Source organism: Echiichthys vipera, assembly GCF_963691815.1.
Source record: "Echiichthys vipera genome assembly, chromosome: 19".
Taxonomy (NCBI): Eukaryota; Metazoa; Chordata; class Actinopteri; order Perciformes; family Trachinidae; genus Echiichthys; species Echiichthys vipera.
The window spans coordinates 25,007,151-25,021,668 of NC_139844.1; the positions used below are offsets into that span (position 1 = coordinate 25,007,151).

Consider the following 14,518-nt stretch of genomic DNA (forward strand, 5'->3'; position numbering starts at 1 on the left):
CGGAGTCAAAGTCTGACAACATGGAGACTCCTGTAGGCGAGGACGATTGGATCAAGTTGAGAGAACTGACCTGACGGAGACGCTACGTCTGTTTTTATACATTCATTCATCTTTAACCGCTTGTCCCTGTCGGGGTCGCGTCCTGTCCACCCGCCAGTCTATCACAGGACACATAGAGACGCACAGAGACAGACAACCATTCACACCTGCGGGGGATTTAGAGTCATCAATGAACCCAACACCTACACGTCTTTGGACTGTGGGAGGAAACCGGAGAACCCGGAGAAAACCCACGCAGACACGGGGACAACATGCAAACTCCACACAGAAGGGCCCCAGTTGGGATGCAAACCTGGAACCTTCTGGCAGTGAGGCAACAGTGCTAACCACCACGCCACCGTGTCGCCCACCACTAAATACTTAAGTTCAGTCTCCTGATTTAATGTCGTCTGGAAAGGACGAGCGTCGACGACCGCACGCTCAACCACCGACTGACCGACTGCTGCTTGATAACAGATACGCAGATACGTTATCAAGCTAGCTCACGGGCAAATTACCATAGTAACAATCACAGTGAACATGCAAACTCCACACAGAAGGGCCCCAGAAAGGCCGGGATGCGAACCTAAAACCTTCTCGCTGTGAGGCGACAGTGCTTACCACCACACCACTGTGTCGCCCTAAGTTTACCCTCTTGTTGGTGTCAAATCCCCCCCCCCCACAGACTCATCACACACCGGCCGACAGGAGCAGATTGAATTTTATTAAACAATATAAAAAGTTGATTTTGCTTGTCATCGTCGATGTCGCGTCTTGATCTTTAAATAAATAAACTTTCAGGCGTGGTACAAAATCTTATTCACCAGACAAAAATTAATACTCAATGTGTTTCCAACCAACATCATCCCTCAAGTATTCCCGTCCACACAATAACATCAAAACATCCAACAACCTGCCACACATGATCTCTATTTAAAATGAAGCCACTTCCAGTCACTCCACACACTAACGTCAGCAGGATGTACCAGACAAGGGAGTGCAAGTGTTTCTCACACAGTAGACGTGCACGTTCAAGAGCTCAAATAAGCTCCAGGTCGACAGCTTTCAACCTAAAACAGCACAGAGTTTGGTGGTTTATGGGTAAGGCACGCTGAGTAGTCGTCGTTATTTAAGGCAAAATGATAAAATAAGTCCGTCCTGATCTCTGAGCTCCGTCGTGTTTCACTCTCAGATCAGTCTGGTGACGTTTGAGCAGTTTGAACCAATCAGCGTTGGTTTCTTTGGTGGATTGAAGTGAAACAGAAGAGACTGTTGAGTGTAAACAACATGGAGGCTTCCACGGATGAGATGAGCAGCTATGGAGCGAGCCGCTCACTAACTCTTTGTTCTCTGGATCCTTCTGTTGAATATGGACCGGGCTCCTGAAATTGGGCCTTTGATCCGTAAATTCACGTTAAACACAAAGGGAAAATCTCCTTTACCCACATGTTGTTTCCTTTCTGAGCTTTGCCTCCACGCTGTTAGCACGTCACACGCTTCACTCATCTGATTGGTTGGTTTGGCCCGTATGTTGGTGACAGACAGATGGTTTATCCAATCAGAAACCAGGATTTTCACCCCTTCACAAAGATCTTTAAACCAGAGTTCAGATGGATCTGCTGAGACCAGGAGACTCAATCATCTGGAGCAGTCAGGTTATAAAATAACACCAACAGCTTAAAAAAACAATTTCTGATATTTAAAAGCATCCAAACATAATGAACAGTAGAAATATGAGCACATGAAGGTGTTGCGTGACCTTTGGAGCTGCACAGTAATCCAGTGAACTTTAGACACGTTTACCATTTTGCCCTTTGAGCATCGCACTCCAGCTCTACATTATTATTATTTAAAATCATAAGAGACTTGATCAGGACTCGCTGCCGCCCTCAGGGACTTGAGACTTGACTTGGACTCGCAAAAAAAGCAACTTTGTGATCATCTCTCAACTTAGTTTTGTCCGACACAAGATATTAGAAAAGCAGATCTTGAGGCAGTCCTTTGATTGTAATCCGTCACTGGAATAAATCCGTTCTAAAGACACACCCACCATTGGAAACTATTTGCATCTACATCCCTAAAAACATTCACATTCTCTGATTAAACAATATCTTTTCAATTAGTAAGAACATTAGGTAGGAAACGCTCCTTTAACTGAACTGTGGTGAGCGTCTGACACGTGAGAGAGCTCCTCTGGATCTCCTGGTTTCAGCCACACGTTCAGTAAAACACTGCTCTGTCACTCCGTCTAAACGCTTACCCTCTAATCACGTCAACCAGCTGCTGCACGTGTGTGTCCAGCATCAGCCGCTGAGCAGATACCGAGTCTCTCAAGTGTTCCACGACTTGCGGTTCTCTCCTCTGCTGCGGCCGCCTGACGCCGCGGCACCTTCGCCTTTGGCCAGAGCGGTAAGAGCTGCCAGGTTGGGGCTGGACCCGGACAGGTTGGCACTACGGCGCTTTTGCTGTTGGCGACGCCGCTTGTTGCCACACCTGCTCACCCTGTCTGGCCTCACCAGCACGCCGTAACCAGGGTTACAGTGGAAGTAGTGTTTGCCACCCACCGATCCGTCATTCTTTCCTGGAGAAAGGTTTGTTTTTAGTTTTACGATAAAGTAAAATTCAAACAAAGCAACAGGATTGGGTGCTCACCTGCTGGTACCTCCAGTTCCACTCCGACCCAGGTGCCCTCTGCAAAGTCTGTCGGTCCAACGTAACGTACAGTGCCGCTCTTATTGTTCCCCACAGTCACGAACTCCCCTTCTTTCAACCAGTCAGGGAGAACCGCGGTGGCATCTCCTTCCTCAGAGTCGGAGATGATTTCAAGGCTTTCCATCGGCACAGAGAGGTTAAGGCCGGCCCCGAGGCTGCCGGCCCCGAGGCTGCCGGCCCCGAGGCTGCCGGCCCCGAGGCTGCCGGCCCCGAGGCTGCCGGCCCCAAGGCTGCCGGCCCGGTCCACCTGCTCAGGCTGACTCTCCTCCTCGCCCACAATTCTCTGAAAGGACTTGAGGTCAGAAGACTTCACTTTCTGGATCTTGAAGGGGTTTGCCACTAGGACATCAGGTTTGGAAGGCTGAACACTGGACAGAGACGGAGCTGGGGCTGAGGCGGCTTTCTTAGATGCGTTGCCAGGTGCTTCCTGTTGGACTTCCTCTGTGGTCGAGGACGAAGTCAGAAGTGAGGTGCTATTTGGGTTAGAGGCCTCAGAAGTGGCTTGTTCTTCGGAAGCTAGAAGGACCAGATCTTCAGATGGGGCAGGGACGGGAACCAAGACTTCGGACAGAGCTGGGAGAACATTTGGAACTGGATCTTGAGCGTTGCTGAAGGTTGTTTGATCTTGAGCGTTGTCGGAGGTCGTTTGGTCTTGAGTGGGCTGCTGTGGCTGTGGGACGATCGCTTCAGACTGACTTTGACCTTCTTGTGAAGACGGTTGTGTTTCGTAGAGGAGTGAGGGTTCAGCTTCTGTCTCGTCTGTGGCAGCTAGCTCGAGTTCTCCTGTTGGAAGGGCTTCGGGCTTTGAGAGGTCGGTTTGTGAAACTTCTGTCTGTTTGGTTTTAGTCTCTTGTAAAAACAATGAATCTTCAAGTGGCTCTGAATTGTTTAATTGTTCTGATCCAATGCAGTGAACTGCTGAGTCTTGGTTTTGTTTCGTCTGGCACAGTAAGTCTGATACTGCAGCTGAGTCAGACTCTTCTTGCATCGTCAACTGGGCGGACGGAGACCAATTTGGTTCTTGTTGACTCGGGTTTGAATCTGGTGGCGTATCATTTGGTTTCGGTGAGTCAGTCCTCTCTTCAGCTGTTTCATCGTCCAAAACCAGTAACGACTCCTGAGGCTCTGACTGGTCCACAGGAAAAGACTCATGGTAAGTGAGACATCGTACCACCGTATTGTCCTCTTCCTCTTCATCCGGCACATCCTCAAAGCCGTCAGTTCTGCTCCCGGATGATGGCGGCAGGTCCCAGCTCAGCGTGTAGACTTCTGACAGTGTTGCTGTGGATATGCTCGTCGACATGTATCCGCTCGATGCTTCGCTGGGGGTGGAGTCTTCTGTCTCTGGGATGATTGGCGGTGGGAGGGGCACAGATCTGGGGCTCTTGGTTTGGAGGTCATGAGGAATGATTTCCTCAATGGGAACCTAGGAGGGAAACCATGGCAATGAAGTATTAGTGACTCAAAATGCAGCTAAAGGCGGATTCCCTGTCTGAAATGTAAAGTGAAATCATCCCAGGGTCATTTTCTGGACTTACACTCATCAAATAAGCCATCGAGACAGTTTTTTGTGTATCTATTAACAGAGAAATCTGTGAGAGACGCTAACAGCCGGACGTGGCTAACAGTGATTAGCTCGAGGCAGCACGGTGAAGGCATTCAAAGGTCTTTTTTAACCACTAATGCGGCTGAAAATAACAGCAAACCTCTGCAGCAGTATGAGAAGAGTCCCTACACACAAAACAAAGCACCAATGGTCCCCTTACTTTGGGATTGACTTTGGTAATCCACTGTAATGGACTTTACTATGAGTGGAGCTGGTACAGGGGCCAGTAGGTAAGTCTTTAAAACACTCTTTTAATAAACTCTGGGTTGTTGGTGCTTCGTTTTGCAGCAGACTTCAGACTGTTGAGCATCTGAAGTCGTACATCGAGCAAGAATGGCTTCAACATCTCGTGTCCTCAGTTCTCAAACACTTATTGAGTGTTTTTAAAGGAAAGGCGACGTAACACAGAGGTAAACGTGACCCTGTCCCAACTTTTTTGGGACGTGTTGCAGACATCAAATTCAAAATCAGTGAATGTTTTACAAATAACCACAAAGTTTATCAGTGTGAACATTAAATATCGTCCCAAACTTCACGTGATCTGGGGTTGGGGAACTTACTGGCTGCTGATGTTTGCCGATGCCTTCTTCAACACTGGCCGACTGCACCATGATGCGAGGCAAACTCTGCGACAGGAAGGGAATTCAAAAGATGTTCAGTCGATGACATTTGAAATAAAACAATCTTAAATCTGTAAAATTAGCATCGAAGCTCGACAAGCTGATTTCAAGACGTAATCACGAGGAGGTCGGTGTCATTTCAGTCCGTTTCCACCTGGAGACTCGATATGAACGTCAGCCTGTAGATTTCCAAACCTGTTCATCACACAGTCAGCGTGCACGCTGCGGTGATTCGCTGCTGTGAGGGAATTATAGAGTTCAGGCTTCAGTGTGACAGTGAGACGGAAACAGAGCCCGGGGGAGAAGTTAATCTACGATTGTGAAAAGATGACAGACGCTGTCGGCTGAATATCATGCTGTACTGCCTCACAGAATACTAAACGGGGATAACTAACTACGCCACTTGGCCATCTGTTACAATATATATGTATATACAATACAGAGCAAACGTTTGGACACACCTTCTCTTTCTTTTCAGGACTATTGACGTTGTAGATTCACACTGAAGGCATCAAAACTATGAATGAACACATGTGGAAATACGCCTGATATTCTAGTTTCTTCACCTTCTGCTGTGATCACTGCTTCACACACACTCTGCGTTCTCTCCATGAGCGTCAGGAGGTCGTCACCTGAAGTGGTTTCCACTCCACAGTTGTGCCCTGTCAGCTTCAATAAGGGGGATTTCCTGCCTTATAAATGGGGTTGGGAGCATCAGGAGTCAGGTGGACACACAGCTGATGGTCCGACTGAACACACTGTTAGAATTTGTGTTATGGCAGAAAAAAGCAGCTCAGTAAAGACAAACGAGCGTCTGTCATTACTTTAAGAAGTGAAGGTCAGTCTTTGAAAGCGTCCCCGAGTGCATCTACGATTTTCATAGTCATGAAAATAAAGAAAACTCTTTGACTGAGGTGTGTCCAAACGTTTGCTCTGTACTGTATATAGCACTGCACAGACATATTATAGTGCATCAATAGATTAGAAAGAAGGCAAACACGTATGGTATTGTGGCGATCAGCAGAGATGTTGATGTAAGATGCAGAAAGTGCAATTCAAACATTAGTTCATCAGCTCACTCACAGATCATCGTTACACACGGGTCAAACAATCAGGATGATTACAGCAACGTTTAAACTGCACCCAAAATCATTTCATCCCTCTTCAGTGTTCTGGGGACCTCTGGAACATGTGATCTGTCCGCTGATTCGATATCAAGTGTGAGATTTGCTTCTTTCTGAAGAGTCTCGTATCTTGAGATATTTTCAGATGTTTAATAAATCAAGACGATTGTTAGACTCTTTGCTTTACAGGATATGAATCCACTCATCTCTGGCATCACACTGAGGGAGTTAACACTTCAGTTCAGTTTTATTTACAGTGCAAACTCATAACAAAAGCTATCTCAGGACACTTTATAGAGTAGGTAAAGACCACACTCTATGACTTAGACTCTAGGACCCCAAACTTCCCTTTCCCGGGCCACATTAACCAGCTCTAACTGGGGGATCCTGAGGCGTTCCCAGGCCAGTGTGGAGATCTAATCTCTCCACCTGGTCCTGGGTCTTCCCCGAGGCCTCCTCCCAGCTGGACGTGCCTGGAACACCTCCCTAGGGAGGCGCCCAGGGTTCATCCTTACCAGATGATCCTGAACCACCTCAACTGGCTCCTTTCAACACAAAGGAGCAGCGGCTCTACTCCGAGTTCCTCACGGATGCTGAACTTCTCCCCCTCTCTCTAAGGGAGACTCCAGACCCCCTCCTGAGGAAACACATTTCACACGCTTGGACCTGGACCTGGTTCTTTGGGTCCTGACCCAGCTTTCATGACCACAGGTGAGGGTAGGAACCAGGACTGAGCGGTAGATCCAGAGCTTTGCCTTCCTCAGCTCTCTTTTCGTCATGTACCTATAATTCATTTATTATTTTTGTACTTTTATCTAGAATTTCCCTTTTATGGAGCACAGATATAGATCTGTGCTTTACCCTTTACGGTGCTATCTCTGTGTGACAGATGAGACCCAAACCCAAGATGAGTCTTTGGATTCTTTTGTCCTGTTAATGTGAATTAAAGGCAAAGGATCAAGAACCATAAGCAGTAAACACTGTTTATGCATCAGTCAGATCTGTGTGAAGTCAATCCATCCATTGTACGGATTGTTTTGAGACCAGCGTTACGATCAACCACTCATCCAGTTTGCCGACGCCTCGACAGCCTGCTAATGTTTGCAGAACTCCAGGCTTTTGTTTCTGTGTTGACCTTTCTAAACATCTGTGGCGGGCGCGGTGCAGTGAAGCACCAATTAGAGCCGTGGCCTCAAACAATGCATCAACAAGGCCCCGCGGGTTTCCGTTCCGACCCGAACACCGCGGCGCATGATTTCCCTGATTAGCTTCCCTCCGCAGCTCAACGTGCTAATCAGCCGAATCACATGCTGTAGTGTTTGGCTGCGGGGAAGAAGCCGCGGACTCCCTGGTCTTGATGGCGCGTGATTGGAGATCAGTGGATGCAGAGGTGGCGGAGGAGCGGGGGCGACGCGTCAGGGCGGCGAGGTTCACCTGCTCCTAATTACCCTCCTCCACACACGGCCTGCTTCTGTCTCAGGAGGGGCTGTTTGTGTAGCTTCCTGCTCTGATCACAAACATTATACAGAACGTCATCACACGGGAGACGCCGGCTACGTTTGCACCGCGTGTGCTGGTGGTTTTCAGTCGTGACCCGGGTACAAATTTATTCTTAACACAAATGGGCTTTGATGGGCTTTTATTGTGAAGGACTGAAGTTTGGTCCTGGATGTTTGGACAACATTGATGGGCTTTTATTGTGAAGGACTGAACTTTGGTCCTGGATGTTTGGACGACATTGATGGGCTTTTATTGTGAAGGACTGAAGTTTGGACAACATTGATGGGCTTTTATTGTGAAGGACTGAAGTTTGGACAACATTGATGTTAATGTGGACGAGCAGCAGCTCCAGTGTTTACGGAGAGGAGATCTAAAGGGTTAGCACGCGGCTAATTCAGCGTGTTAGCATGTTAGCGTCCTTTTGAGCGCTCTGGTTCACACAAAGATAGATCAGGACGTTCAAACCAGATTTGGTTCCAAAGAGAAGAAGTTAGACTTTAGTTTAACAACATTAAATCAACTCTAAACATAACACCATCATTTCGATTTGCAGGTTCAACAGGAAGTTTGATTGAATTTAGCCAAAAAACACCGTCTGGTGACACAGATCCGTAGTTCGCTGTGTAACCCGGACGCCGGTTGTTTACAAACACTCTTAAATGCCGTATTCAGTCCATCTATGTATCAAATGGACTGTATTTAAAGAAACCAGACACCGCAGACACAACCCACGATGAAACCAGGTCCATGAAAACGTTCGGTGAATATAATAAAATGTGAGACTCGAGAAAAGTTCTGCCTCAAAACCTAAAAAAACCCGATGTGAAGTTCATCATCTCTCTTTCTGCAAACCTCTGAAAACCACTCATCTTGGGCACTGAAGCGTTTCTGCACTTTATCTGTTTGTTGTTTGTGTTTCCATCTACAAAAAGCCCCGTTTCCATGGCAACAGAGGAAAAGGGGACTCGCCGCTGAAGAGTACAGAGGATATTTAGATTCAGGCTGCAGCGACGCACACGCACACACACACACACACACACACACACACACTTTAAATCCCTGATAAGACAGCGAGCTTAAACCCAGAGCGCCCGTATTCTGTGAGCTGACTGAACGAGCGTACCTGCTGATGGACAGCTGTCTGGTCCCCGCCGTCTTCCTTCCCACCGGGAAGCAGCGACTTGAGCAGCTTGGGTACGGCCTTCACTGGAGGGAGATAAGACGCAGCAAAGCCTGAGTGCACTGACGCAGAGGCCGGAGAACAAGAGGTTGCAGGAGGAGAGATGGAGAGATGGAGAGAACCAGGGCAGGAGGAAGAAGGAAAGGCAGGGAGGAGGGAAACTGAGAGATGTGTTGGGAAAGAGGAAGTTGAAGAAGTGCCAAATTAAGATTCAGAGCAAAAGGACGGATCTGGTTTTCCACCGGCTGAAGCCAAAACAGAGCTGATGACATCAAAGGCAGCAAAAAGGGAAAAGATCCATTAAAGATAAAGGTTTTATCGGCCGTACCTGTCTCTGTGCTCAGGGTCTGGGATATGGAGCTGGGGAGTGTGCGTGTAGATGCACGAGGCACGAAAGACAGGTCCTGGTGGCTCTCCCAGCCCTGCACACGCGCACACACACACACACACACACACACACACACACACACACACACACACACACACACACACACACACACACACACACACACACACACACACACACACACACACACACACACACACACACACACACACACACACACACACACACACACACACACACACACACACACACACACACACACACACACACACACACACACACACACACACACACACACACACACAACAGGAGGATACACATGTGGAACCAGCAGATAATAAACAACAAATACAATCTACGGTTTATAAATGCTGAACAGAGTTAATGCATCAGTGGGATGACTCCACTTCACTAAGTCTTTAGTCTAATTATTATGGGTGGGGTCGTGGGGGGGCTGGAGCCAATCCCAGCTCACATCGGGTGTGAGGCGGGGTCCACCCTGGACAGGACGCCAGTCTATCACAGGACACATAGAGACGAACAGAGACAGACAACCATTCACACCTACGGGTGATTTAGAGTCATCAATGAACCCAACACCTGCACGTCTTTGGACTGTGGGAGGAAACCGGAGAACCCGGAGAAAACCCACGCAGACACGGGGACAACATGCAAACGCCACACAGAAGGGCCCCAGCCGGGATTTGAACCAGGAACCCTCTCAGTGCTAACCACCATACCATCGTGTTGCCCCCAGGAATGAAATGATTTCCTATAATTGTTTCCACTCTTGATGAGATGTGTGTCTCTCTCTGTTGGCTGCTTTTCACCAACATTATCTAATATTGCATCTTAAAACGATGTCGTCCTCATTTAAAAGTCTATTCATTTTGATTTAACGACTCTTTCTCCCATAGTAACCGTCTGAAACTGGGTCTTTTTCTCAGGCAGATCTGATGTGAGTGCACACTTTTGACCTCAGAGGAGTAACGTGACATTTAGATTTTTCCTTAACACATTTTCATTCATACATACATTCACTCATTTTCAGCTACTAAAAGAGGAACTGGTTCTACGTGTAAAGGTCACTGTGGTGGTGGTGATGATGAATTCTCGTCAGCCTGTTGAAATGGTGAAAACCCATGCAGACACGGGGACAACATACAAACTCCACACAGAAGGGCCCCAGCCGGGATTTAAACCAGGCAACCTCTCGCTGTGAGGCGACAGTGCTAACCACCCCACCACCGTGTCGCCCAGAAAGAGAAACGACATGTAAACTGATAGAAATGAGAAGATTAGTGGACGGATGCGTCTCACCTTGAAGTCGTTGAGCCTGTGAGTGGAGGAGTAGAGGTCCAGACTGCTGGCTGACAGCTGGTTAAAGAGTTAAAGGGTTAAAGGGTTAAAGGGTTAGGGGGTTAGAGCCAGAGTGGTGGTTAGAAACACACATGAAGACCCAAAACCTGAGCCCCAGGGTACAGAAACGTTAACTCTTGTGGTTAGCAGAAGCAAAACCAGGCTGTGAACACACACGGGTGCAGTTCAGAGAGGTAAGAAAACGTGTTAATGAGTTAAATTCATGTGAAGTGACGTGAGAAGATGCATGAAAACAAAACTACACAGAAATCTGTTCAATGAACAAAACAGCTCCAGGATTCAGACTCCAAACATTCAGACACAGATTTACTTCCATAACCGCCCCTTAAATGTTTTAATGTTTTAATGTTTAATAAATAAAAAGAGTCTCTCACCCGGTTGATGCTTGGAGAGCTCAGGCAGCGTCTCGCCTCTTTCCCTTTCACTGCCAGCTGTTCCTTCACTGACACCTCCTATACACGCACACACACACACACACACACACACACACACACACACACACACACACACACACACACACACACACACACACACACACACACACACACACACACACACACACACACACACACACACACACACACACACACACACACACACACACACACACACACACACACACACACACACACACACACACACACACACACACACACACACACACACACACACACACACACACACACACACACACACACACAGGCTTGGTTCCAAAAATGTCATAAAGAGCGAAAAGGACAAAGAGGATTTAATGTCCTCGTGCTTCAGAGAAATAATCCGTACCGTGCCCCGAACAAGTGTCACGGCTAAAGTCTGGTTCCTTTGACCAGTGTGAGTGCAACCGTACCACGTCTAGGAGCGGCACGCTTGCCGTCCACGGCCCGTTTGGGAGAGGTGGGCTTTAGTAAAGCACGTTTGCACATGTACGAGCACGAGCGTGCACACGTGTACGAGCACGAGGCCTACGGCGGTTCTGAGGTCATTTCCTGTGCGTCTGTTGGGACGTAGAAAAAAGAAGGAGGGACCATGCACGGACATTTCAAACAATGGCGGTGAAAGGTTCACGTTGGTGTGATGCGGAGGTGGAGTGTTTACTGCAGATTTGGTCGATGAAAAGATTCAAAAACAGTCGACAAGACGCACAAAAACTCAGAGGTCTACGGAAAGATCTGGAAACAAAGCCACGCATCGCCATGACGTCATCAATGCGTGTGACGTGTTACGGCGTGATGACGTATAGGCAGCAAGAAGCATTCTCCGAGGCCCAGGTAGTGTGAGTACAAACGGGCCTGGAGGGGGGGACAAGGACCCTAAAGCACGGGGCACGGGACGGACGCACAGTGGGAGGGCGCCCTGAGGTGCTGATGGACTGAACTTCCTGACCTGTCTGAGTCGGTCCAGAGTGAGGACGTTCTCCACAGCCAGGACGCTGCGGAGGTATTTCTCGATGGCCGCCTCGCTGTCAGCTGACTGGTCGTCCTCGGTGCTGGCCGCCAGCCTGGCCAACATCTCCCGGTCCTCTGGGCCGTGGATGTCCTGAGGGAGCAGGGAGACAGTGTACTTGATACCTGATCCTGATTCATCCAGCTGGGGTTTCATCTACTCACAACAAACACGGATACTCTGATCGGTTTGTTAGGAAACAAAAACCACATTAAGAACTCAACAATGCTTTGTTAACAGGCCTGAGATCATAAAACGTGTCTGTGTGGTTGAATTTTAGAAGAAACCAGTGCATCGACATCACTGATTAAAAACGTATGTAACACCCGTCACTGTCGTGCGGTGTGGTTCTCACCCCTGGGATGTTGGAAACTATTTCGAAGGTGACTCCGCAGCCGGGGATGCTGCTGCGGTGAGACATCCTCTTCAGCAGGCTCTGAGCGAAACCCTGCCACACAAACACAGTTTAGCACATTCATCGCTGTAAGAGTGGACAAGTGGTCATCACACACTGCATCAAATATGGAAGCAGCCGCTGTGGCGTCACCCACGGACTCCCGGCTGATTCAAAGACGGGCAAAAAGGTGGAGTGTGTAAGTGGCAAAGTCGGCAAATCATTAAGGACTGCTAGGGGTGGGCGATATCATGATGACAGATTTTCCCTCTACATCGTCTTCAAACTGGCCGTTCTTTCGACGCGATACTCTGACATTTACAGAAATGAGCTTATTTGCCGGGGCTTAGACGAGGAGATCGACGGCGCTCGGTGGGACGTCTGAGGCGCAGACCGTCTAAAATACGGACGCGGTCTCTGTGGCCTCACCCGACGGCTTCTGAAGAGCTGATGTGAAGCTACGCGGAGCTGCAGCCACGGCTACACCACCTCCAGCCTCGTGCTTCTACACCGCAGCAGTGCCGCGTTCCCCGTAGTTTGAACCGATCTGAGTTTTAAAACAACGTCGTTGTCATTTGACCTCTTTCTTATCCATTAAAAGACGTTTAACTGACGAGAGAGGGGATCGTAATTGTTCACATGTTCGGCCGTTGTGTTTTTCTTTTAACGGAAATCTTATTTTGAAAGGGTGTTACATCAGGGAGAGGGATCATTCGAGGAGCTGCACTTCCACGTCAGCTTCATTTGGTTCTTGGCGATTATGCAAAGGGAGAAAGCAAAAATGTCATCGTGTCGGCCACTACCCATCATGCATCGGGGCCGCCCACCTGTCTCCCTGTGACGTTGACGCAGATGCGTTTCCTGAGGACCAGCTGCATGTGCGCCGGGTGACTCAGCTGAACCACCGTGTTCACGGTCAGGTAGACCCTCTGATCGGCCGACGTCACGCGGCTCAGCTGGGGGCACTCGTGGACCGTTGAGTCCCAGGAGGCGTCCACTTTCACCTGCGCCACATTCAAAAGCATGAACAGTGAATGGGTCAAACCAAAGAACACAGAAAAACAAGATGTACGTAAGAGAAAGAAGAGCATCTATCGTCTCCTTACCTTTCGATCGTAGTGTTTAACGACGTGGAGGTCAAAGAACTCGTCGTCGTCCTCCCCGCTGAGTAAAGCGTCCAGCCCCCCGGACAACGGGGCGGAGAGGCTGGACTGGAAATCATCAGCTGAAGGGGGGGAGACAGAAAACACAGGTTCAGCCGTGTTCAAGGCAGCAGAGGATTTTAAATTACGAACACAGATGAACGACGTACCACTGAGATCCAGGAACAGGACGGGGATGTGTGTTTCCATCCCAGGGACGGGAACCCTGCGGAGAGACGGCCACACTGTCAGAGGGGCTGACACCCACAGCTCCCTCAACTCATCCTCGAGCAACCCCGAGCACTTAAAACCCAGATACGCAGGTCTGAGTATTCACATCACTTATCAAAGCTAAAGTAGCCAAACTGTACTTAAAGTAAAGTAAAAGTGCCGATTACGCATTAAGCAGACCCTTTCATTCATCTCATCTCAGGGGCAGCAGCTTTAGCAGGGGACCCCAAACTTCCCTTTCCCGGGCCACATTAACCAGCTCTAACTGGGGGATCCTGAGGCGTTCCCAGGCCAGTGTGGAGATCTAATCTCTCCACCTGGTCCTGGGTCTTCCCCGAGGCCTCCTCCCAGCTGGACGTGCCTGGAACACCTCCCTAGGGAGGCGCCCAGGGTTCATCCTTACTAGATGATCCTGAACCACCTCAACTGGCTCCTTTCAACACAAAGGAGCAGCGGCTCTACTCCGAGTTCACGGATGCTGAACTTCTCCCCCTCTCTCTAAGGGAGACTCCAGCCCCCCTCCTGAGGAAACACATTTCACACGCTTGGACCTGGACCTGGTTCTTTGGGTCCTGACCCAGCTTTCATGACCACAGGTGAGGGTAGGAACCAGGACTGAGGGTAGATCCAGAGCTGTGCCTTCCTCAGCTCTCTTTTCATCACAACGGTGCGGTAGAGCGACTGCAGCTCCCTTTCATTGTGTTATATTATTATATATAAATAATGTGATTGCATTGAAAACTCATGTATTTACCATTTGTTTTGTAAGTGAAACCTTTATCTGTCACTCTTTTATGGTGA

At 48.7% G+C, this 14,518-nt stretch overlaps 1 protein-coding gene across 2 annotated transcripts in view; it reads right to left on the reverse strand.

Annotated features, from left to right (window-relative positions):
- Nucleotides 1–754: 754 nt before the first annotated feature.
- LOC310961804 (kinesin-like protein KIF13B) overlaps nucleotides 755–14,518 on the reverse strand; it is a 48,336-nt gene continuing 34,572 nt past the window's right edge. For both annotated transcript variants that reach the window (XM_083934037.1, XM_083934036.1), the window contains 11 exons: nucleotides 13,657–13,712; nucleotides 13,451–13,569; nucleotides 13,172–13,348; nucleotides 12,306–12,398; nucleotides 11,891–12,043; nucleotides 10,882–10,959; nucleotides 9,110–9,203; nucleotides 8,725–8,807; nucleotides 4,918–4,983; nucleotides 2,692–4,177; nucleotides 755–2,620 (listed from right to left, as the gene is read on the reverse strand). In XM_083934037.1, the coding sequence (XP_083790163.1) occupies nucleotides 2,370–2,620; nucleotides 2,692–4,177; nucleotides 4,918–4,983; nucleotides 8,725–8,807; nucleotides 9,110–9,203; nucleotides 10,882–10,959; nucleotides 11,891–12,043; nucleotides 12,306–12,398; nucleotides 13,172–13,348; nucleotides 13,451–13,569; nucleotides 13,657–13,712 (2,656 nt within the window). In that variant the 3' untranslated portion in view covers nucleotides 755–2,369. The remainder of the gene's footprint in view (nucleotides 2,621–2,691; nucleotides 4,178–4,917; nucleotides 4,984–8,724; nucleotides 8,808–9,109; nucleotides 9,204–10,881; nucleotides 10,960–11,890; nucleotides 12,044–12,305; nucleotides 12,399–13,171; nucleotides 13,349–13,450; nucleotides 13,570–13,656; nucleotides 13,713–14,518) is intronic.